General features: G+C 38.2%; 1 protein-coding gene across 25 annotated transcripts in view; it reads right to left on the reverse strand.

Moving 5' to 3' along the window:
- Trim9 (tripartite motif containing 9) overlaps positions 1-25,166 on the reverse strand; it is a 108,655-nt gene that overhangs the window by 15,834 nt on the left and 67,655 nt on the right. For 16 of the 25 annotated variants that reach the window (XM_077799647.1, XM_077799641.1, XM_077799643.1 and 13 more), the window contains 4 exons: positions 17,522-17,632; positions 16,148-16,301; positions 8,679-8,836; positions 5,590-5,728 (listed from right to left, as the gene is read on the reverse strand). In XM_077799647.1, coding sequence (XP_077655773.1) covers positions 5,590-5,728; positions 8,679-8,836; positions 16,148-16,301; positions 17,522-17,632 — 562 coding nt within the window. Of the gene's footprint in view, positions 1-4,710; positions 4,744-5,539; positions 5,729-8,678; positions 8,837-16,147; positions 16,302-17,521; positions 17,633-25,166 lie in introns of those variants that run through there. The other 9 variants (XM_077799644.1, XM_077799638.1, XM_077799632.1 and 6 more) reach the window with 4 other exon arrangements.

Here is a 25,166-nt window from a genome sequence, read left to right on the forward strand (position 1 = left end):
AGTATGCTGGGTTAGCCAGGTGGGCCCAAGGAATCACAAGTTTCCTTCTTTAAAGAAACCAGGAGGGTCAGAGTAAGGGAGCGACTGGAAGATGTTATGATGCTGGTTCTTAAGACAGGGAAAGGGACAAGAGCCAAGAAAGGCAATGGCTTCTAGAAGCTGCAAAAGGCAAGAAAACAAAGGCTCCCCTAGAACTTCCTGAGGAACACAATCTGGCTCACACCTCACTTTTGGCCCCATAGGAATCTGACTTCCAGCTAATAAATTTGTGTTGTTTTAAAGCCATTAAGTTTGGGGGTAATTTGTTATAGCAGAAGACAATACATAGGGTAGATCTGGAATGTTGTAGTAACAGAGCAGGAGAGAGGTTCAGACATTAGCAATGCGTGTGGAAGTGTAGTCTGTAGTCTATTTAACTGCATTATGGTGGATGAAAAAAATCCCCCCCCCCCACTTTTTTCTGTTGGCTCTTACAGTGAAATATGGAATGAATAGTTTTTATATAGTCATTCCATTGAGTTTCAGCAAACTAAAAATATTTTCTGACTCTTACATAGCTATCTTCATGGAATCTTCAGATGAACAATGAAGAAATTCTCGGCAGCTTGATGCAAAATGAAGAAGGGTTTAAGGTAATAGTTTTTTTCAGCTTATTTCATGTTGTAATTCCATAAGACCTTCTCTGATACACCCTATATCCACTACTGAGGGTTCCAGAGAACATACTAGCTTTTAAATGTTTTAGATAGAAATATTTCTGACTTTCTTAATCAGAACATTTGGCACAGAATGCTCTCTTTTGATTTTCTTGGGGGGTCTTTTCTAAGATTTTTTCCAGTCACTTTCCTTGATCAATGCTGCCAAAATACTAAATTAACTTCTATAACAACTCCCTGTCTCTGTTCCAGTGTGAGGCTTTTAGTTTGCTGTGGTCTTAACAAATCGGCCAATGAGCTCAGTGGAATTGTGCATAAACTAAGAATAAATAAACCTGAACTTTGTGTCCTTTTTTCTTTTCTTCCCCAATTTTGGAGACATTGTTTTTACTGTTTGATTGCAGGATAGCAACTAAATTGTAGGGTGAAGATCTTAGTTCTAAGCAAGGTGAATGGTATGGTAGTTCTGAGAACTTCATAGTCCATGGAAAGAGTCTATGAAAAATTACAGGGATGTGAAAGCCCCAGATATTTTTGGGAGACTGAGATACACTAGTGGAATTATATAAAAACTATTAATTAAACGTTTCACTATCAGGTCCAACAGAAAACAACAACAACAACCACCACCACCACCACAACAACAGTGATTTCTTTTTTCTATCTACCCTAAGGCAGTTCAGTAATATGCCTACACCTCTGTGTCCATGGTTAATATCTGAATCCCTCCCCTGATCTGAGTAAGGTAAGGTGTCACAGAATTTGGAGGAGCAGTAAGGCTCCTGAATTCTAAGGCACATGCCCTGCTTCATGCTTTCCTGTGATCCTGGGGCCCAGCTTATTTACCTGACATAACAGAGGTGCTCCATTAAAGTTCTGAATGACCAAATATCATCTTGTGTCAGTGCAAGGCAGATTTTTGAAGCTTTTCTTTGCATACTGGTATCCCCTCTACCTGGATACCTCTTTCTCTCTTCCTCTATCTCTACCCCACCTGCTTTCTTCCCAACTCATTCTCTGGGAACTCTCTTTCCCTTTAGATCACATTAATTTGCCCTGCAGTATGTTGTGGCTTATTTCATGAAGCTATTAGATGTCAAACAATCAGAATAGTACTTCTATGAAAATATATAGTAAAAACACTTTTGGAAACATCTTTTATTTTTATTTTTAGAGGACTTTGTTAATTGAAATTAAACCCCAATTAGTAGAATTAAGGTGATATACTAAAATGGAATGTTTCACACATTCCTAGAGTAAAACTATTTGGAAAGCAATTTGGAAATACAGATCAAGGGCTTCAAAAATGTTCAGACTCTCTGATCTAGTAATTCCACTTTCAAAGAATCTGTCCAAGGAAAATCTCTATGGAGAGGTCAGTGTTGAAGTACACATATTGCAATCCTCCATGTTTTACTTTCCTTAAAGGACTGGGGAGGGTAAATTCTTTAATTCTGGAGAGGAGGCTTCCAGAAGCAATTCCCCAGTTTTGAGTGGAGTGAAATCTCAGGGACTTAATTTTTTTTTCAGCCAGTTAATAGGCTCAGTGAGTTATTTGAGTCCCATGAATATTACCATCCCTTTATTTCTTGTCTCCAGATTAAAACAAGAAAAAGGTTCAGTCAGTCTGTTTAGATAGGCAGAAGGCAATTAGAGAAAAATAAACAGAAAGTGTCCTATCCTGCACTCAGCCTTGCCTGGTTATTTTTGGTGGGAGTGTAGTCTGTCACACCGAATGAGCCTCAGAACACTGTGTATCAAGAAGGCCTCGGTACACAAGGTGTTTAGCAGGCACTCTTTTGTAGATGGTTTCAAGGACTGTGACATAGCCATGACGGTATCAAATGAATTACTGTAAAATTCTACACAACCAAGTTTGTGGGCCTTATTTTAAAATTGCTTTAAAATTCTAAATTGCTTACAGTTATATTTCTTCTTAAGTCAGGGTGATTTGGTTTAGATCTGGGACTGGCCATATTTTAATGGCTGTCTTAGATACTTCCCCAGGAATTTGCTTTCAGGAACCAGCCAAACTTGAACTCACACAAATAACACATTTTCCTTTCCTTTTATCTTATAATAGCACATTTCATTTCTACTGAATTACATTGGTTTTTGGACAGTATAAAAATAAAAAATAAAAAATCATGCCTTCCTTTTTCTTTTTTACAATGCTCATCAAAATTTGTAAGCTTGTGACCTATTTGTGTGTTTATTTCCCTAAGGCCTGTCTCTCTTACTAGTCTGTAAGCTCCACAGAGTAGGAGTACCATCTGCTAAAGACTCTATACCACAGTGTAGCACAGAGTGGGCACTTAACAATCATGCCCAACACAGAGAGATAGAGAAACAGACAGATAGATAGGTAAATTTTCTTTTGAGGAAAAAAAATGGTAAGAATACATAGTAATGTAGACATTTGATCTCCTCTGTGTAATGTTACCTTTAGGACAGCAGAAGGTTTTGTGACAGTTCAGGGTTTTAGAGACAAATGATTTAAACCTCAGACTAAATACATGTAATCTCAAATTATGCTTGCTATCACAAATGTAATTGTACTCTTTTCACATTCAAACTTTGTGTTTTGAACTTTGGAAAAGGGTTGATTCTTGCTAAGAAGAATGTGGAAGATTTTGTTATAGTAGAAAGCCAAAATGAACCATCTCCCCCCCGACCCCCATATAAGCAAACATGATGAATCTCTAAAGCAAACTTTCCAGGAAAAGTAGGAAATAACATAAATAAAGTACAAATGCAATGAATGTATCAAAATTTGTTGATAGAATTTTTTTCTCATTGTTTCTAGAAACAAAAATGACATAATTAACTCTATAGGGCTTTATCTATTGTAACAGATTGAACAAAAAAATTTTTAATTTAACTATCCACTATATTTTTCTTGCTTTCTAAGTCTTTTTGAATGAATTACAGAGAGGGAGAAACAAATAGAACAAACCAAAGTTATGGAGAAAGTATGTGTGTGAACTTTATTTCATCATGAGAAAGTCACTTCTGTGCAGTAACAGAGAACACTGATATCTACATGATGATAGCGTCTGCTTTGTATTCAGATACATACCTTATATTTGTATACAATATATAAAATTCATGGAGGAAATTAATTTCTACAGTACAGTTTCTTTGTTGGAAGAGAACTGGTTCCATTAGTTTCATTTAGAAATTGACCCCCGATTCTGTGACTGTGGTACCAAGGATCGCAGTTCCAAATCCTGTAATTTATTAAATTAGACACCATAATCTCATGAACATTAAAAGAAACTACGAAATTACATCCTTCTGCAGGATGAAAGTAGCACTCAGGCTGTTATGCTAATAACTGATTTTAGCAGAATAGAATTCCCACGATGTATTATGAGTAGAAATAGTTTTCTTATAGGTCTGAGGACAAATACTAGCAAAACTACTACAATTTTCTCTCTGCTCTGCTGGCATGCACTTCACTGAATCTGCTGTGTGCATACATGGGAAACCAGGCCAGCACATCGAGGGCCCTTTGCATTGTACGTAGGAAAAACTTTTGGAGGGTGTTAGCATTTATCATGGTATTTTGGGGAAAAAGGCAACTGCTCTCAGGTTGATAGGTTCATCCCAGAGAGGAGTTTCTAAAATGATAATCTTGGGGAAAGTTCTAGTTACCATGTCACTGTAATCCAAATAAAATAGGTCATGTGGACATTTTCCTGTCAACAAATCCTCTGTTTGAATAGCATCACTCAGACTTAAAACTGCTCCCCAAAGCACTGTTTTCATGGCTAGGGGTCGTCCACCCTTGCTATAGGATTCAAAGTTGTGCTTGTTTTTAACCATGTGAACCATTTTAGAGGGTGACTGGAACATGCTGTGATTTGTGGGAAGTGGGAAAAAAAAAAACACCTCCACAGTTCTTTTAGTTAACATCTTGAACGTGAACAAAATCAATATAATTGGTTCTGTGAAGGGAAGTTATCGAGAATGCCAATGGGGTGGGAGGCGACTTCTGTGATTAAAATGACACCCCAAGGTCTCAAAATACTTTGGCACTGGCTACAAACACCTCTCATAGGTTCAATTTCATGTGTTGCGATTGCTCTTAAAATGAAAATGTGAAAAGCCTCAGAGGTTATACCCGGTCATCACTTTTAAGCCTGTCTTCTGAGGCTGATTATTTTGTCTTTGATGACCAAAATATTTACAGTATAGCCAAGAAGCAAAAGTTCTCTAGAGATTAACATTGTATAGTGGCCCTAGGCAGCTGGACCAAGACTAGAGGGACTGGCAAAGGTGAGAATGGCGAGGTAATGCAGAGAGGCTGGTCTCTTCCTGTTTGGTGCCCACAGGAAGTCTCTGTCCTGGTGCCCACAGCCTGAGCTTTGAGTAGGAAATGGAAGTGATCAGAACTGGTTAAGCCAGGAGTGGCCAACAGGCCCTCTCTGGACGGCTTTAGCACCCCACGCCCATGGGAAACATGTGCAGTCATCCAAATCCACAGCTGGAAAGAACCTAGGTCCCACCCTCAGGAACAAGCAAGCACGACACAGGAACTGAGAACCATCTGGGCATAACTGGCAACTGATGTGTATTGGTGGAGAATGGAGACCTGCTCTACAGCCTAGATACATTCGTCTTAGACACCAGGGGCACATTCAGGCCTTCATTTTCAGTTTCTTCAACTGCAGCTTATTTAGAGTGTTATCAAAGGAAGCCGACGGCCCAAGCCGTTGGAACTGCCGATGTGGAATCTTTGGTTTGATCACATCCACATACCATGGGCTCTCTAAAGGCAGGAGAGGAACAGCGGCTCTGTGCCAGAATGCAGAGCAAGTCATGGAAACACTTCAGGAATGTGGGCAGTGGTGGGGTTACCTCCGGGCGTGCCAGCCATTTTAGATGCCACGCAGTTCTCGCTCTGAGGGGTACTGCTGAAGGGCCTTACCCTCAGACGTCTGGAGGACCAGGGTCTTGCTGTAGGGGCTGACTCCTGTTTTGTTGAAGGCCTTGACTCGGGCGTTATATGTGCTGTTGAAGTGAAGACCATCCACAGTGCACATCGTCTCTTTTCCGACATACACTTCCTGAGGGTCAACAAATAAGAGGACACCACTTAATGTGAACCCTGCCAGGAGCAAGGAAGACAAAACTGCTGAATGGTTAGGAGTAAGAGCTCTTCTGAAAGCCTGATGTGAACTTGAATCCCCTGTGTGATATTGGGCTGTTTAATGTACCCCTTTAAGCCTCGGTACTTAATCTGTGAAATGGGGTGCAAAATAATACACCCCTTCCAAAGTTGACTTGAGGACCATAGAAGGTTTTATGTGCAGATGGAGAATATGGATCCTTGTATTTATCATAGGCCCAGCAGCTTAATGAGTCATAGTTTTTAGCAACTAGTAGGGCTTAAGAAATTAAAATTGAAGGCTTATATTTAGAACTATACTTATTGATATTAACTTGGCATTTATACAGTATATTACACCTGCGGAGCTCTTTGTTTATAAGAAGGAGTCTTCCTTATTTATTTCTTAGAAGCATTTTTTTAAAGCATGTATGAAAACATGAGGGTGGTCTCTGTGCTGTGTTTATAACTCCACTGATAACTTTAGGAACTGTCACAAAGGCTCAAAGCTTCAGAAGTAAAGGTTTGTACCACAGTACAGAGGGAAGGGGGAGGAAGAATGACATTTCAAAGGCTTAAAATAAATCCTAGCATAATGCATCTTTAGCATAGGTTAGGCATTTGCTTCCCTCTTCAGCTATATACTTTGCAAAATTATGCGGTATAATGAGTAAAAATAATTTGCATTCGAGGCACAGCCTTAAAATGACAGCTCTCCGGTGGGCTCCTAAGAAGATTGGGGCCTCGGATAGCCCTACAATTCATTCTACTGCAGCAGTAACACAAATTTGAATATTGTTCCTTCTCTTTCAGGCTCCTCAAATTTTATGGGCATAGGAATAACCTGTGAATCTGATTAAAATGCAGTTTCTGATCCAGCAGGTCTCTGGGGTGCGGTCTAAGATTTTTCATTTTAACAAATGCCCTGGTGAAGCCAGTGCTGCCAGGCAAGAAATGTGTTTGAAGAGTAAGAAAGGAACAGCCTGCAGACTCGGCTGGAACCTTTGTGGAGCTTGACCTGGCGGCACCTTTTCAAGGTAGTCTGTGGAGTGAAAGGGAGGGACCCTGGGGGGAGAGCAGTGGACTGACTAGGAAGGATCTGGGGACTCAATGACTTCCTTAATGTTACTGGGTCTCAAGGAGGAAGGAGGAGCAGTTGGTGTTGAGATTCTGAATCTGATATATAAGAAGAAACAATGGGAATGAGAAAGGAACACAGCTGTTTTGAAAGAAAATTATAGGTTTGTTTTAAAGCATGCTGAGTTTAAGGGGGTTTTATGATACAGACATGGACATTTCGGCAAAAGGAGAAATCTGGGCCTGACTCTTGGAAGAGAAGTGTGGGTGAGAGATGGGTTCAGGAGGGATGAGATGAGGAAGCGGGATGAACATGAGACACTGGGACTGTAAGAGAAGGCGAGACCTGGCAGGATGCCTGAAACACTGCCGGTGGGTAGCAATTAGGTGGAAAGAGTCAGGATAAAATAAATATTTTTGGAGAGAACAGGGAAAACCATGAGCATTAGTTTCTCAGGAAAAAAATAAAAGGGAAAAGAAAGGCCCTAGAAATGAAATGAGACCTGAAAGGCAAGGTCAGAGGTAAGAAACTGACCAATAGCAGGATTTTATAGACACACACACACACACACAAAGATATGGATTGGGATGCAACCCAAGACCCTTATTTTGGAAGGGTAGAAACTTGATTCTGCCATACCAGTAAACCAACACATATGTAAACAAAGGTTTTCTTATTAGAAGAGAAAGAGCCTCTGCCTTGAAGACATGGTTCCTGTTTGAAAGCATTCAAACCTAGGGAGGATCAAAGACATTCAGGAAAGGAGTCACTGGTAGACTTTGCTCTAGAATACTGGTGACCCAGGTTTGGCCATCGAAGGCCAGAAGAGTAGGAAAGTTTCCTCTTCAGGGACAAGGTGCCTTTTTGTCAGGGCAGGGATTGAACTCAGTACCCAGAAGGGCTGCTCCTTTAGGAGGTCCAAGGCATCAGAGCTCCCAAGAAAGAAAACTGAGTTGGAGTAGGAGGAAAGCAAGGTAGGAAAAGAGAATGAATGAGAATGAGCTTGTCTGTATATGACAGGGAAGCAGACATTTGCAGACTGGCAGTCACACATAGAATAACAACTTGTAGGCAACGTGGGTATGTCTTGCCAAAAGGCTAGCCTGTGCTACCTTCAGAGGGGATCATGAGCTTCCCACAGTGATTAGAACTCCCTTGTGTTATGGTGATAATAATCTGCTGACATCAGTTCTATCTGGTGAAAGGCTCGGAAAAAACATGGAACCAGGGGAACTTTTGTTAGGAAAGCTTTTGAATATAGGGAGGCCATACCTAGACAGCATGTCAAGTAAGAGGAATGCCAACCCATGACATTACAAGCTATGACTGAAGAAACACATCTTAGACAGTGGTTAATGATGGTACTAGCAATAAATAATAATGGTAATAACAATAGCTACTACTGCAGCCCCGCCATGTGCTGGGCAGCATGCTAAGACTCTTACACGATTATACAGTGAAGTCCTAGGAACAAGTCATGAGATACATGTTATTTTTATCCCCCTGGTTTACAGACAAGGACCTGAAAGTGCAGAGAGGTAAGAAACAGACCCAGTCACACAGGTCAGTGGAGGTGAGCAGATTATAACAGGCCATCTGATTCAGAGCTTGCAGCTCTGCTAGTACTGTCTTTCAGGAAGAGTAGGAAAATTCCAGAGATTTCTCTGTCTTTAATGGTATTAGGAGAAGGGAGGCCACAGCTGAAGGGCCAGTAGGCCCTGTCAGGGTGGTCTACCTCCAGAAGGGTTGGGGAAGCCAGGCCAGAGACTCCATGGCAGGTTCTCTGAAGGAGTCACTGGTTTGAGATAAAAGTCGTAGGTTGTCTACTTACTCGGAACTGACCACCACTGCCATCATCCAGCTCCAGAATGTATCCCTCGGCGGGCACCGTGGACAGAGGTGGCTGTTTCCAGGACAGGGTAGCGCTGTTGTTGTGGGTGCAACACTCTTCCAGCTGTAGGATGGGTGTTGCTGGGACTGGAGAGGAAGCTAAACAAAAATCAGTGTACCTCTGGCTTCTGTTGAGTATCTTGGAATGATAAGCAACCCCCTGATAAACATGTGGTTAGAAGGAGTCAGCCTGGGGTGCATGGGAACCTGACCTGGATCTGCCCTGAGTCCCCAGGTGGGGCTAGTTCCTTAGCTATCTTGAGACCTTTTTCTAAGCATACGGCCTCACTTCCCACCTGCACTGTGGTGGATGGAGGGGTGGCAGTCCCAACCACTCTATAGTTCTAATATAAGATTCTCAGTATAAAATGTGGAGGAGGAGGTATTATGATTTGTTTTCATTTCTTGGGCAGGGAAGATTATCATCCTCAAGAGAAATGACTTAAAGGGGTGCAGACTTCCAGTCCAGCCCATTAAGACTTATTTAATTCATATCAGGGCTGAAGCCAATCATTTATCACAGCACTTATTGAGATTTAAACCTCAGTTTATCAGCTTCCAACTGCCTATTTCATTAAATGTCACTAAAACCTCTATGTTTCTATGTGCATATATGTGATCCTGTTTTTTAAAAGTCAATGATTCTACTCCAGATCTTGTGCTCATAAATAGCTAAAGCAGTGGGCTTTTGAAACTTGGTAGCAAGTGATACAAATACAGATTTCTCAGTTTCAAAAATTCAGGGGAACCTGACATTATATCCTTAAGACAGCTGTATCTTGGAAATAGCATGAGGTCAAGTCCATTAGGAGTATTTGGGAGCAGATGGGGACATGATAGAAGGCACCAGGTATCCTCATGGCCTTGTAAGAACTGTCTCAGTGTGATTAGCAATAATACCTCCTCCTCCACATTTTATACTGAGAATCTTATATTAGAACTAAAGAGTGGTTGGGACTGTAGATGCACAGACTTAGAAACGTTAGTTAAGAAGTGGTCCAAGTTCCTAACAGATGAACTCAATGTATGTAGGCAGGATGGAGCAGTGTTTATGCCAAAAGCTTAATTATTTTAAGCATCAAAGTATTGATTTATTATTATTTTTCACACTTTAAAATGTGCTAAAAATTAGAAAGAACAGTTTGAATCAGATTGAGTGACATTTAGATGAACAAATGTTAATTGTGGAACACCTGAACCAAACTAGACTTTGTTTATCTTACACTGAATTAAATGTGCTCCCTATCAGTCACCCCAACCAAGGAGATGTTTGACTTAACAGCAGTTTAGGAAACAGGTTCCATGTTGGATAACCTAGAAAACAAAAGCAGTAACTATAACATATGAGATGTGAAGGTCAAACAGATCACTTTAGACTGTGATACATTATAATAAAATCATGTCTGAGCTACTAAATCAACAAAAGTAAATTAAATTTCATGACTCACTAACTGGAGGTGATCAGTTTAGGAAAGGAAATCATGTTTTGTGTTTCAATGATATAGGATGGAATCTTATCAGATAATTGTAGCTACTACAACCTCAGAACATGTGGATTTGGAGGAAGGGAGATAAATTCATTGTCTTTTTCAATAAATAAACTCCAGGACTAGATGGTAGGAGGAGGAGACAGAAAACATAACTCCGTCTAAGGATTCTAATGAGCATCCACATAGATATAGGCAACACCCAAGAGTTTTAACTGAGGACTGACTGTAGGTCATGGTATGTGTTGGTGACTTACTTTTATTATTTAAAAAATTGTTTCCTTTATAAGAGGAATACATTTTATCATATTTACCGTGGAAGTAAAATATGAGAAGTTTAAGCAGATCTTTCTCTAAAAGGCTTCTAGAAACATGACTGATTGTCCTTGTGATGTTTGTTCTGAAATGTTCTTATTAGTTAGACCCCACCATAAAATAATTCCCTGGACTCTATTATTTCATTAGCTCTATATTCTTCTTTTGTTTTCCCTTTGTTTATGTTTTGGACAAGTCTACCTTTCATCAATTTAAAAATCAAAGAATAAAATTACAAGGTGGTTTCAACTTGAATCCTGCAAATGCTTGCAATGTCTCTGATAAGGTCCTCAAATTTCCCTGTCAGACATAGGTATAATTAGAAGATTAATTGAAATACATGATGCCATGTGTAATTAAGATGTTAGAACTTGATTTATAAGTCCTCAGTGGTTACACTTAAAAAGAATGAAAGGATAGAAATAAAACTAACCTCTTACTAATCTTCAAATCTTGATATCACTCCAGATTTAAACAAATAAGCAAATGGACAAAAATGCAAAGGGAGGGGAAAGAACTTACCCAGAGACATCTGCATGCATCTAAATTTATTTCCCCATGTGCTAAAAATTATTTTTTTCTTTTTCCTTATTTATCTATTCCTGATTTACTCCAAAATTATGGTATACATAAAAGGCAAATGTGATAAAATCACAGCCTCATTAGCAAATACTCAGGCTGACATTTAGAAAAAATAGACTTTATAGAAGATTTTTATGTTACCCTATTTCATTTTATTAGGTATAGAATAAATGGTCTATAAAAATCCAAGTATTTTCAAGTTAATCTATTTTTTATGGTTTGGAAATGCAGAACACTATAGTTCCTGGACTGGTGTCTAAGAAAGAGTGTTTTGTTTTATTTAAACTCCTTGCACTGGAAATGTAGCTATCTTGATCTTTACACTTCTAAGCTCCTTTCATGCTTTTCTTTAACAACTAGTTTTTTCTTGACCTGATCAGACTTCTAGCATGTAAATTTTCTTTTAGCTTATAAAATCAAGTTTCAGGCTACAAATGTTCCTCTTAGATACCAGGGGAGCTACTCTTCCTGACTTCCTTAAGAGTCTGGAGGAGTTGTGGTTTAAAGTTATGTTCTGCAACAGGGGCTTCTTCTACCAATGTTTTAAAATGTCTTGGTGTCATATCTCTCCTTCCTTGTTTTCTTCTTAAATCCTTCAGATGTGAACAATGACAACTCTTCAGAATTCCTCTGTGAAACCAACAGGAGTGGTAAGACTGAGGGAGAAAGGTAGCTGACTTCCCACCCTCCACAGAGAACATGAATCATACATGATGCTTCCTGATCTCTCACTGACAGCCAGTGTACGGGAGGCTTATGTGTATTAACACTCTGAATTTTCACAACAACCCCACAAGGTAGGGCCTGTTATCATATCTGCTTTGCAGACTAAAAACTAAAACTAAGAACTAAAGCCCAGAGAGTTTTTCCAGCTGGGAAAGGGCAGGCTAGGATCTAAAGCCTAGGAGGCTGGCTCTGGGGCTGTGTTTGGCTCAGCTGCTTCTCCAGGGAAGTGCACTAGAGCAGAGTCTCCATGCGTGATTCTGAAGGCTTCTTTCTGTTTCCTCTGATGTGAATGACAAACATTCCTAAGAACTGCTGGTAGATATTAATGAGCTATTTCACCTGCAGAGCTATGATGGTTGTGAATGCCAATTTACTACATCTTCTCTGAAGGCTGGTATGTAGACTGTCATTTCTCTTTATGGTGGCTGACAAAAAAAAAAAAATGGAGGAACTATAGGCCATTTCTAGAAAACTGTTGCTGGTACACTGTTAAGGATAAATGTGAATGCATATTCTGAGGACATGCATTTCAGGTCCCCATACCACTATATAGGTTTAGATTACATGCACACATGGGTATGCTCACCCCCTTGCTGCCAACCTGGCTGCTTCTTCTCTATGATTTGTAAGAGAGTCTGTTCAGATCACACTGTCCTTGCCCATGACCTTGGTGTGTACTCAGGGCTTTCACATTCAAGATGAATTAATGAAGATAAATATATCTTTAGAGGAGCAGAGGCACTTAAAGAAATTAACAGCCATTTGGTCTATGTGCTAAAAAAGCATCAGTGGAGTTTAAGGTCATGGTTTCATCCTGGTTTATAATGAATACATTCACATTTCATTTCAGCATCCTGATTCACGAATCTTGGCATATTCTGTGTACTTGCTCAATTCCAGATTAATATTTTTCTGCAGTGGAACCCTTGGCAGACTAGGAGAAGACTCTTAAAATTTCTTTGTCATATCCTAGAGAATAGTAGATGATAGCAACTTAGAATTAAGGGAAAAATGTTTTTTTACTATTCTCTAATAAAAGCATAAGAGAGCTTAATATATTGCTTTCAATTTTTAAAAAGTATGAAATATCCAATATCACTCCTAATCATCTGTAAAGAGTGTAATATGATTTTCTAATCAAGATGCAACCAGAAAATATTTCAATTTAGGAATGTTTGAACAAAGAATATATCAGCTTTCTTCAGATGGATTTCAATTGCTTAGGGGTGATGTGTAATCAGAGAAAAAAGACCAGTTAAGTCTTCAGTTATTAAGAGAATAACTTCAGGCAGTGCATTATTGCTGAGCAGTAGCTGGCTGAGTAGAAATGTGTAGAAACTAACAGCAGAACTATCTTCTTTAGTATCAACAACAACAGCAAAGGCACTTGTGATGAGATTGTAAAACCAAAGAGATGGCTGCTCAAGTTTTCAGTCAAGAAGAAAACAGATATTTTCATTATCATAATTTTAAATGCATACTTTCAGTAATTTTGAAAAAAAACTAACTTTCTACTTGTAATCTACTTAGTATGATTAGAAAACACATATTAAATCACATATATTGTTACTTTCACAATTATCAGATTACATTAACACTATTCCAAAAGTTATTTAATTTTTGGGCCATTTGTATATGCATTTTAGAGTATAGTTTCTTGCGATATTTTTATCAACAAGTTGCAAACGAGTTGTTCATTAAACTAAGTGTTTCTTTTAAAAACAAAGACCAGTACTATGCCAGGAACAGTTGTACATGTGTTAAGAGAAATTACGCAGTCCAGTAGGATAATTTTTAACTACTCAATCAAGTTCTATCACATCATGACCTCTTTGGGTTTTCTTTCCATTGCAAGCATCTGACAGGTAAAAAAGTATTCAGATTCTAAAAAGGACTGGGTTTTCACTTAATTAATTAAATTAATGAGCACAAAACAAAGCATATAAAGTAACAAGGCAGAAGTAAATGAAGATGAAAAGTTAAAAGGTAAATGGAATACCTACCTCTCATACTAAATGCTGTATCATATTAACTTCATAAATGACTGTTCTGGATATTTTGTGGTCCAGATGAACTCTTGCTGTGAGGGTGTTCTACATTTTGGCCATTCTCTGCTGTGGGTACAGACTTGAACAGACTGTACATACAGCTGTGTTCACCCTTATTTCTGTGTGCAGTGCTAAGTGGCCAAGTGACAATGCTTTGGAAATGTGTTCTGTGATGCCAGGCACGTGGACCTACAGTTCTCATAGCAGCTGAAAGGCCTGCTCAGTTCACACAATTGTTGCCATCCTGCCAACTGGCCTGGACTCCACCGTGGGCAGATGGACAGGACTCAGAAGGGCAGTGAATGGGCAAGGGGAGGGCTCTGACAACTGATTAAAACATTTCAAAGCCCTGAGGCTTCTACCCTCGAGCCTCCCATCCTTTACCCTCTCACCAAGGCTTAACTGGGTTGGCTCCTTTTTTTCCTCTTCCATCAAGCCTTCATTTCGGTCTTTTGTGACATATTTTCTCTTCCAAGCTACTTGTGACATAACCTTTCAGTGATTTTTATCTCATTGAAAGAACTTGGGACAGAGAGAGGCTGATGGAAGATTTACCTCGGGTTCTATATTCATCTAGGGATAGGTTTATTTCACAGGCTACCATGTGGGTGTTAAAAGAAAAATGTTAAACAGCAAGAAAGAATTGCCGCATCACAAACAGTTGGATTTATTAAGTGTATACAGATATTCCATGAAGGAGCACAGAGGAACGTACTAACTTTTTAGCATAGATGGGAAGTTGTAAGAGCATTTTCTGGAGCCTTATTCCCTGGGTATGAATCCTGGCCTTGTCACTCACTAGCTGTGTGACCCAGGCTTCTACTAGGGCTATGGGAATGAATGAGGTAATACATATAAAACACTTAGGAGAGGGTCTGGTTCAGTTAGCATTCAATATATACTAAATATTTTTGTTACTGTAACAAAGCATTTTGATTTATCAGGTATATACTATTTAAAAAATTGATTAAGGTATCTTTCGAAAGCAATGCATATTAAGAAAAAAAAAGGAGAGAACTGAAAATAAAGCAAGCCTTTAAAAAGATGAGAGAAATCTCAAGTACAAGGATGGGCTTAACTACAAGCCCTGATGCTTGCTTAGTTATGTGATTGATAAAAGCAAGCAGGTAGATTTTTCTTAAGAAAAAAAATTATTTTAAAGTGCCAAATTCCAAGAGTCATTTATTATGTGGAAACTTAAATCAGAAGTTTCAAAGAGAAAATCAATTTCTTCAGTTAAAAAAAAAAGGTCCAGAAAATGATAAAATGATAGAGATGGAGAATGTTCAACAGATGGGTGGTTGCCAGCGATGAGATGATGGAGAGGAGGTGACTATAAAGAGGCAACATCGTGGGGATGGAATAGTTCTGTTCATGGATCTCTGTGGTTATTATATAAGTCTACACATCATGAAATGGCATAAACTACACATTATGCTGGGTCCTGCTTTTGGTATTATATTATAGCTATGCAAAAATGTAACCATTGAGGGCAACTAGATTAAGAATTTGAAGGACCTCTTCATACTGTGTTTGCACCTTCCTGAGAATGTATATATCTTTCAAAGCAAAAGAGTGAAAAATAAAACAGAAATATTCTTTAAATGGATATTATTTAATGTGCCATAAAGTGTTTTTGCATAGTTGGCTTGAATTGTTTATTTTTCTTTGAAAGTTCTTTTCCTTAAAATTAATTCTATATATTTGTACTTCCCTTCACACCCTACCCCAAATCTCAAAAGAGAACTTGCTTTAGTAACATAAATTGATTTTAAAGTTTAGGTTGAATTTTCATTTTTCCTTCTACATTTGTTATTTTCTTGCCAGTACTGTCAGGCTGACTATGATCTTCCCAAGTTCCCACTGGTCCAGGCTGAACTGTTTACTGGTTATCGCTATCCAGGTGGAAGCAGTCATTTAAATTCTGGGCTCCCTTGATTTATACCAATATTTCTGTAACAAGGCTTTAGGTATGTGCAGTGATGTTTTCTCTTTCTCCCTATCTCATTTTATGTCAGCTATTCTCTGATGCTGAGCATGTGAAATCTCTGTGACTCTCAAACAGTTTATCAGAATTTATCTGGTTTGCTCAGAGGTGAGTTACACAGCTAACAGGAGATGTTTTCATTACCCAATACGATAGAAGACACTACAGATTTTTATAACATTCATCAGAGAGATATTGATCCTTCCCAAAGCACCAGCATCTGTTCCAGAGGTTGCTCTCTGACTCGGGAGACGCAATCACGTACCTTTCACCTGCACGAAGTCGAGCTGGTGAATGGACTGCAGCAGAGGGCTGTTGTCCAGACTCAAGTCAAAGTCCGTGGTCATCCTGGGAGTGAGCGTGCCTTTCCCCCACTGATCCTCTGTCAGGTGCACTCTCCTTATGAGGGCGTCAGAAATCTAATCACATCAAAGACCACAGCCTAAGAAATACAATGCCACACTGCCCCTCGACTCCAAGAGCATTACCACCAAACCGCCTTGGGACTCACACCTGTCCTGTCTCAGTGCATCTGGTGAGAAGGACCCTGTTATGACTACGATAACCTATGATTTATCAAGCAAACCTGAACATTTTGATGAGTTGGAGGGAGGGCACTAGAAGTAATTATCAGGTGTTAATTGATCTAATAGACATGCCTGGATATATGATCATTCTAAATTGGCCAAGAGTGAGAGAGGGAGAAGCCTGTTCCTTTCAGTTGCTGCCTCTCCCCCACAGACCCATGGGCATTTGTTCTGATTATTGCCAGTTGGGTGGGTGCTATGGGTGGAGGGGCAAGGTGGAACTTGTGAGAGACAAGCAATACTCCATGAGACTCAAATCCAACGACTGTAAAGGATGAGATGATGTTGGTGATTAGTTAGTACTATTAGAACCAACAGATCTAAGTTTCTATTTTGAGGTGTGGGTAGTCTATAAAGACTTGGGAACTGGTTTAAAGAGGCTGCATATGGAATTTCTTATATTTTAGGCTCACCAACTTTGTGTAATTAATACCGTATTCTCTGACAGAGAATTCTTTCATTCAGTCTCCTTCTTTTACTCTTGGCCAGTTCAGTAGAATATGAGTTGGAAACCATCAACACATCCCTTAACAAAGGGTTCCTTATCTTTGGAATCAAAACTTAAGTAAAAGTCAGATTATCTTATGACAATTCACTAAAATAACACTGAAAAAATAGAAAAGGCTTTGCTATATTTGAGAAATCACTGACTTATGGCCAGTGACTGGGAGGTGGAAACCTTGCACACTCAGACATTTCCAGATAACAAAACTGTCCAAGAGACAGTAATAGAGAAGGCCCGATTCTTAGGCAAGGCAGTGACTCCACTTTGGGAGAACTTATAGGGAGTTGAGTTTTTATGATTAAATCTATAAACAAAAATAAACAAAAAATCCCAAACACTTTTCAGTCTTCTAATACATGGTGACAGAACTTCCAGTATATGTCAGTGAGTTTAGCAGGCACCCACACACTCACTGCAGTGTGAAGGTAGGTTCTGTTATTGAGGGACCCATGCTCAGCTAGGGCTTCTGGACGCCCCACTTAGGAATCCTAGACTCAGCCCCATGGAATCTGATGTGGAATCTGAAGCAGAACTAGTTAACACTTACCTGCAAAAAGCCACTAGGATCATTTTCCTTAATCACCTCCAAGCAATACTCCATGAGACCTGTGGTCTGGCGTAATTTCACCGTACAGTGAGAGATCTGATCTCGAACCACCTAGAATTGATGAGAGACAGAATGGTCTAAAATGGCAGAGGATAGAAGAGATATCAACTGGGACCTTGGAAGATTTCTTCAGACCAGAATCCAAGAGCATCAATGGAATGAAACTAAATTTATGAGAATACTTTATGGCAACATCCACATGAACAATGGCTCTGGAAGACAGGTTAGATAAGGCTCTTGTAGGGAATTGGTAACAGGATCCATCAGAAAGGAACATAGGGGGCTGGGGATGTGGCTCAAGTGGTAGCGCGCTCGCCTGGCATGCGTGTGGCCTGGGTTCGATCCTCAGCACCACATACAAACAAAGATGTTATGTCTGCCGAAATCTAAAGAATAAATACTAAAAAAATTCTCTCTCTCTCTCTCTCTTAAAAAAAAAGAAAGAAAGGAACATAGAGGTTGGAACCCTGTGAATCTGGTGACCTTGACCATCAAATATACCTGTGAGCTACTGTGAGTATGAGGCCCTAGGAGTCTGAAGACAGCTACCCCTTCCTGATGGGTGGTTGCAGCTCTGCTTTGTGACACTGTTGCCCACTTTCCTTGCCTACTGCCTGCCTGTTTCAAAGAGCAGACATCACCATCTGAAGCCTGTGCCTTTCCCTTGCTGCCTTCCCCCACAGTCTCCTGTGCATTTGTTCTGATTATGGTCCCTTGGGTGGGTGGTAGGGGGCTGGGGGGCCAAGGTGGAACTTGTGAGAGACAATGAGATGGAGTCAACAAGTCAGTTGGAGAAAGATGGATGTAGAATTAAGTTTTAAGAATAACCTACTTAGAATCATTGCATCAATTTGGAAAGCAGTTTTAAAGACTGCCCTATTTGCCAAGCTGTGAGTCTGCTTTAACCTAGATAGGCATCTCTCCATGCATGCCGTTTTCGCCTCTGGGAAGTTCTCTCTGCCCAGTGACAAATGCATGACGAGTTTCTTTCTTCCTTCAGAGATGTTCAACTTTGTATCCTCTGCTCAGTGACCTGAATCCTGAGTGGTATTTGAAGCAGAAAATTGAACAAGAATTTCCAGGAACCTTAATCACTCGCTTCCTTGATAGTTTCGTTATTGGCAAAAGCTTCAAAGATAGCCAGTATTTTTGATATTATAGATAACTAAAAAGGATTGTAATACTTATTTTAAGATGTTGATTTGTTACTTCTTTTCATTTTTTAATTATAAATTCATTTTCCATTAAAGATTATTACATCTGTTTTCCAAAACAATTGGAAAATAAATGAAAACAAAGCAAATAATTTCACCATCCAAATTAAAAAATTTTAAAGCACTTTGATATTTCTTTTTAGTTTTTTTTTCCTGGAACCAGAGTTATTTATACTTACAATCAAATTATATGACAATCTTACCCCCCTCATACACTTAATACCCTATAGGCATTTTTCCATGTTGCCACCATTAATAAATATTGTTGGCTCCATAAATATCCATTGAGTGGTAATAATGATTTTTTTAATCATTCCAGTTCCCCTATTACTATACATTTAACTTCTTCCCAATTTTCAACAACTTATTCACTTATTATTTCTGTTTTTGTTCTCACTTTTGAAATTATGATAAAATGTGCATAACATACAAATGTTTCTGGTTTAACCATTTAAAAGTATACAGTCTATAGCACTAACTATATTCACACTGTTGTATAACTATCACCACCATCCATCAAGAGAACTTTCTTTCCCTTCCCAAATTGAAATTCTATACCCATTAAATAATAACTCCACATTGCCCCCTCCTTTCAGCCCCAGGTAACCACCATTTTACCTTCTGTCTCTATGAATCTGACTATGCTAGGAACCCCATAGAAGTGGAATTATACTACAGCTTGCTCTTTCATGACAGGTTTATTTCACTTAGAATAATGTCTTCAAGGTTCATCAATGTTGAAGAATGTGTCAAAATTACTGTCTTTTGAAGACTGAATAATATTCTAATGCATAAATGTATATACTACATTTTGTTTATCCATTCAAACATCCTTGGAGACTGATCTTGTTTCCACCTTCTAACCTTGTGAATAAAAATGCTATCCAAAAAGGTGTTCAAATATGTGTTAGTCTTCCCTAAAGTGGAATTAGTGAATCATATGGTAATTCTGTGTTTAATTTTTTGAAGAATTATAATATTTTCCACAATAGCCATACCATTTTACATTCCCACCAGCAATGGAAAAGGGTTTAAATTTTTCCACAGCCTCATTAATACTTATTATTTACTGTTTTAAAAAAATATCCTAATGGGTGAGAGGTATTATCATCATAATTTTGGTTTACATTTCTGTAATGACTAGGGATATTGAGCTTCTTTTCATGTGCTTATTAATTGATCTTCTTTGGAGAGAATCTACTCAAGCCTTTCACCATTATTTTAGTTAGGGTTTTTTGTTGTTCCTGTTACAAATTTGTAAAAATATTTTATATATTCTGGATATCAATCCCTTATCAGATATATAATTTAAAAATATCTCCTCCTGTTCCTTTGATTCCTTTTATATTTTTAATTTTGATGAGGTCTAATTGACCTATTTTTTCCTTTCAGTATTTATGTTTTTGGCATCATATCTAAGAAGTCATTGCCAAATTTCTCTTTTGTTTCCTTCTAAGTCTTATAATTTTAGGACTTACATTTAGGTCTTTGATTCATTTTGAGAGTTTTTTTTTTTTGTTTTTTGCACGTGGTATTAGGTAAGTGTCTAACTTTATTTTTTGGTACATGGACATTAGGTTTTCCCCACACCATTTGTTGAATAGACTGTCTTTTCTCCATTGAATGATCTAACCACATCTCTGGAAAATCACTTAATTATATATGCAAGAATTTATTTTTGGACTATTCTATCCCAGTGGTCTGTCTCTGTTAAGCCAGTCCCCACTGTTTGAAATTGTAACTTTGAGGTTACTTTTGAAATTCAAAAGTACCTGGATTTCAATTCCATTTGTCTGTTTCAAGATTGTTTTGTTTGGATCTCCTACTTTATGAATGATGATTTAATTTTTCTTTTTTTCCTTTTTTTGTACCAGGGATTGAACTCAGGGATGTTTTACAACTGAGCCACATCCCCAGACCATTTATCTATCTTTCTATCTGTCTGTCTATCTATCTATCTATCTATGTATCTATCTATCTATCTATTTATTTTTATTTTGAGACAAGTTCTCACTAAGTTTCTTAGTGCCTCACTAAGTTGCTGAGGCTGGTCATTTTGCTTTTTAACTTAATAATAATTGAAATAAAAAACAAAATATAGGTTTTAAAAATCTATCACAATTGGTGACATACAACAACTTTGATGTGAAGTTTTTTGGTGTGAATTTTGGGGGCTTATTTTCTTCCAACATTCAGTATGTTTCTAACAACTACTAGGACACTATCTCTGTGTTTGTTGGGGCTCAAGGAATACAAATTATTTTATTTTTTATTCATAAAACAAACAGGAAGTTTAGACTTCTGTTTCTTGTGGGGGAGAGGGTCTCTAAAAAAATGTTTCATGAATTAAACATTAAAAAATTAAATACTGTTGACCTAAAACTAATACTCTACTTCCCTCAGCTATATGAGGCTTAATTCAGTTGATCTCAAAAGATATTTTTATATTTTGGTAGCCAGGCCATCATTGTTGCTAGGTAGCAGAGACCTCAACAGTAGCATTTCATTATCCGAGTGGCATCTGCCCTGTGCCTTCTGGTCCTGAATGTCCAAACAACAAGTACAGAGTGGATCAGAACACAGGAACCCAACAGGAATCTGCTTTTGAGATAAGATAGACTGAATTGTTGTGTTTACCTTCCAGAAGATTCAGCTCGATGATAATTTTATGACACACAAGTACTGAAATGAGAACATTACTCAGTCTTTATGAAATTCCATACCTGCTTCTATAAATTTCTTTCTGGATCAAGGTTTATTTTGAGTTTCTGAGTAAGGGGCTCTCTGCCTTCCATTGAGAAGCTTAATTGTTGCACAGCCAGAGAGTCTTTGAGTTTCAACAGGCAGTTGCCCGTGGTCCCTCTATTCTATGGCTCAAGCTTCATGGGAGGATTCACTATTCTGAGTTTCTCTCTCTCAAGAGCCATTGCTTCTACAAGTGGTTTGGCTCCTTTTATGTTTTTTTTCCCATATATATATATATATATATATATATATATTGGTTGTTCACAACATTACAAAGCTCTTGACATATCATATTTCATACATTAGATTGAAGTGGGTTATGAACTCCCAATTTTTACCCCAAATGCAGATTACAGAATCACGTCGGTTTTAATCAACAATTCCACAATGATCACAACAGCCTGTGATAAAATCACTGCTAAAGCTTAAACTGGGTTTCTCAGAGCAGAAATTTGGGTGCACTGTAATTGACTTATAGTTTCTGAAAAAAATTGAACAAGAGTTCCCACCCTATGGAAATCAGATAAATAATTAAATCTTTTAAAAGTATAAATATTTTTTCCTCTAGCCAAGTCTTTTATCAGTTCTTTCACTTGTGACCTTCTCCAACTTTTTATTCATATCACTTTTTATTACTACATATTTTTATACTGGTGTGATTTTATGGCAAATAATTCACAGGAAGCCAGGCCATCTCCTTTTTTCTTTTTCATTTCTATGCTTTGGCACCATGGTTGCAGTTGGCTGGACTCAAGAGTTTCTTTTCTTAGGAACTGTGCAAGTAACCAGAAAGGCATGATAAATAGGCACTAGGAAAACACTCTTTCTGCTTTTATCTGCACTACATACAGCCGAAGCTAGCTCTCACAGGACCATGAATTAATCTGTAGTCCATAATTTCAGAGAAAATTTTCAAAATTTTCTCAGGAGAGTCACCATCTGTTCTGGATGGCAGGTGTCTAGTGACCATTAGAATAGATTTATTTTGTTAAATGGCACACTTACAAAGTTCAGTTCTTGTATCAGGATACGATGCTGGCACCCATTCAGAAAAGGAAAGTTTGAGAATGGACTGTTGTGTCCCTTGAATTTTCACACCACTTTAGTAGTGGAGCAACCCAGAGGAGCTTGTACAATACAAAGGTAGAATTGGTTCTGCCTGTCCACAGCTACATCCCCACTCACAGGCCAGTCTCCTTCCTCCAGTCAGCTCTCATGACACAACTGGCAGGAAGACTTGAGGTTAAATTTGACCTTGACAATGTGTAGCTCTTTAAAATTTTTTTCTTTATTTATTCTTTTGAATAAATATTTTTAATCATAATATTAGATCTCAACATGGAATCAGGAGGGATGCCACTTGTAAGTTGTTAGTCTAAGTAAATGCTAACATTCTCTTTCCTGTTTCAAAAACTCCTTCCATAATATAACCTATGCCTTTGGATCACAGTTTGAAATGATTCCCTCTGAGCATAAGGTAAACCTTTGATCCTTTTTGTTTATTTGTTTCTACTTAATGCACTAATGCACACATGCTTTTAAGATGCAAGCTTGAAGGATTTGTTCTCCACATTTTGTGTGTGTGTGTGTGTGTGTGTGTGTGTGTGTGTGTGTGTGTGTATCTGAGAGTTTCCATGTGTTCCATAATGTCTTGAGGCACTTGACCAACTGATACTTTGAACTGACTCACGTGTGAGTTCAAGGTGAAGAGCTTTGGGTGTTAGATTCATTTAGTAAAATACGGAATTGTTTTTTCCTTGAGTATAATATTACCTATTATATTATTGTAATCACTGAAACACAAAAGAATTTAAATTCAGGAAGAACATTATAAGTTTCTCATATATTATTATTCATTCAAAAGATTTAAGGCAAATATTTTTTCCCATTCTCTTGATACTGTCCTCTCTACACATGTTTTACCTACATTGGCAAACAATCATTTCAAAGGCAAGTTTGAAGCTTTGAGTTTTTATTAAGAAAAGTATTATATTAAATAAATAAAACATGCACTTGTTTCAAGGAAGGCTCAAGATTTTAACAGTAAAGCTGTGAACTTTCAATTCCAGAGGGTGAACTCTCTATTCCACCAGAGGCCTTATCAACAAAAACTTAGAGGAACTTGCAAAGACTGATGTTAGTGTACAGAATGCTGTATCATTGTACAGAGAAGTTAATGAAGGAAGAAATAAAAGTCAGTGGGAGAGGTGAGCACATTGGTGAAGCCACCCACACACAATAGTCACCATCAGCGATGGGCTGCCATTAAGGCTATGCAGTATGTTGTTTTGTAGGATGTGAGATGCAGTAAGCCACGGTGGATTATTCCATCATCTTCAAAGTATAGTCAGGTGCCTGCTGGAAGTTAGGAGTATCACTCATATCTGGGTGCAGGCTAAGGGTATAAAAAACATTCTGAGATTATCCTTCATTGATGCTGCCAGTGTGGTTTGAGGATATTGAAGGGTGTGCCCTGTAACCTGGGGGAGTCCCAGCTGTGTGTGGTGGCTTTCTGGTGGTTCCATAGGAACTCTGGTTGCTCTATCCACACAGACACTGTGACTTTTGCTCCCACAGAATGGGAAGCAGAGGACAACAGAATATGCCATGTGAAACATGGAAAGGAGTTCCTCATTACTAAGGGACTCGAATCAGTCATTACTGTAGTTGAATTATTAGAGTTAGCCCCTACCAACTTTTGCTAAGTGTAGCTGGAGGTTTTGAGTTGTTCTAGGTGTCCAATTTTTCTGAATTTCTTCTTTTTAATGGACTATCTGGACTCTTTGCCATTAGTTTTATTGGGTTCAGGCTGGTGTTTGGCTTGAATAAGCTACTTTTTCTTGCTAGCAATGGCTGTAGCCAGTTAAATCATATCTAATCATTTTAAGATTTTTTGTGAGTTTGGTCAGGATTTTTCTCCCTCTCATTCCTGAAGCAAAGAATTATCTGCCTTATAGGAAGCAATGGCAAAATAGCTGAGGCAAACAGTTTTGCAAGACAATAGTATTCATAATAGAAATTTGTACTCTTAGTGATATATAATTAATTATTTGCAAACATAGTGGGAACGTGACAGGTGATACATGGAGAGTGATGATAAAGATAATGATGAAAATAATTAAAATGATTCTAACAAAACACAACAGTGTACTAGGCCTCAGAATGAACCATTCATACCTGCAGTTGGCACACAGAGGCCCTCTGCAAATATGGAAGCTCTGTAAATCAGTGAACTTGAGCATTATCTCTTAGCATCCGGATTGAGTGATTTTATTGGTATGTTAAATTTGCCAGCCACACATAGAAATTAAAGATTAGATCTTCCCCAGAATAACTATGAATATCTATAACATCTTTTTCTTTCAGAGGATCTCAGAGTTGAAAGGCAATCAAGAAGACATATATTACCTTATGCTCCTCAATCCATCATCAGTTTATTCTAAAATGTTGGAGAGAACACATTTATGATGACTTTAGAATTATTTTAAATTCTGAATGCAACAAGCAAAAATAATTCCCACATATTACTTGAAGCTTACAAAAAGAAAATTACATATGAAAAGTTTCTGAAAAAAAATAGATGTCACTCATGACCTATTTTTAGATTGTCACAAATTCTCTGTGAG

This window comes from Urocitellus parryii, chromosome 6 (assembly GCF_045843805.1).
Source record: "Urocitellus parryii isolate mUroPar1 chromosome 6, mUroPar1.hap1, whole genome shotgun sequence".
Taxonomy (NCBI): domain Eukaryota; kingdom Metazoa; phylum Chordata; class Mammalia; order Rodentia; family Sciuridae; genus Urocitellus; species Urocitellus parryii.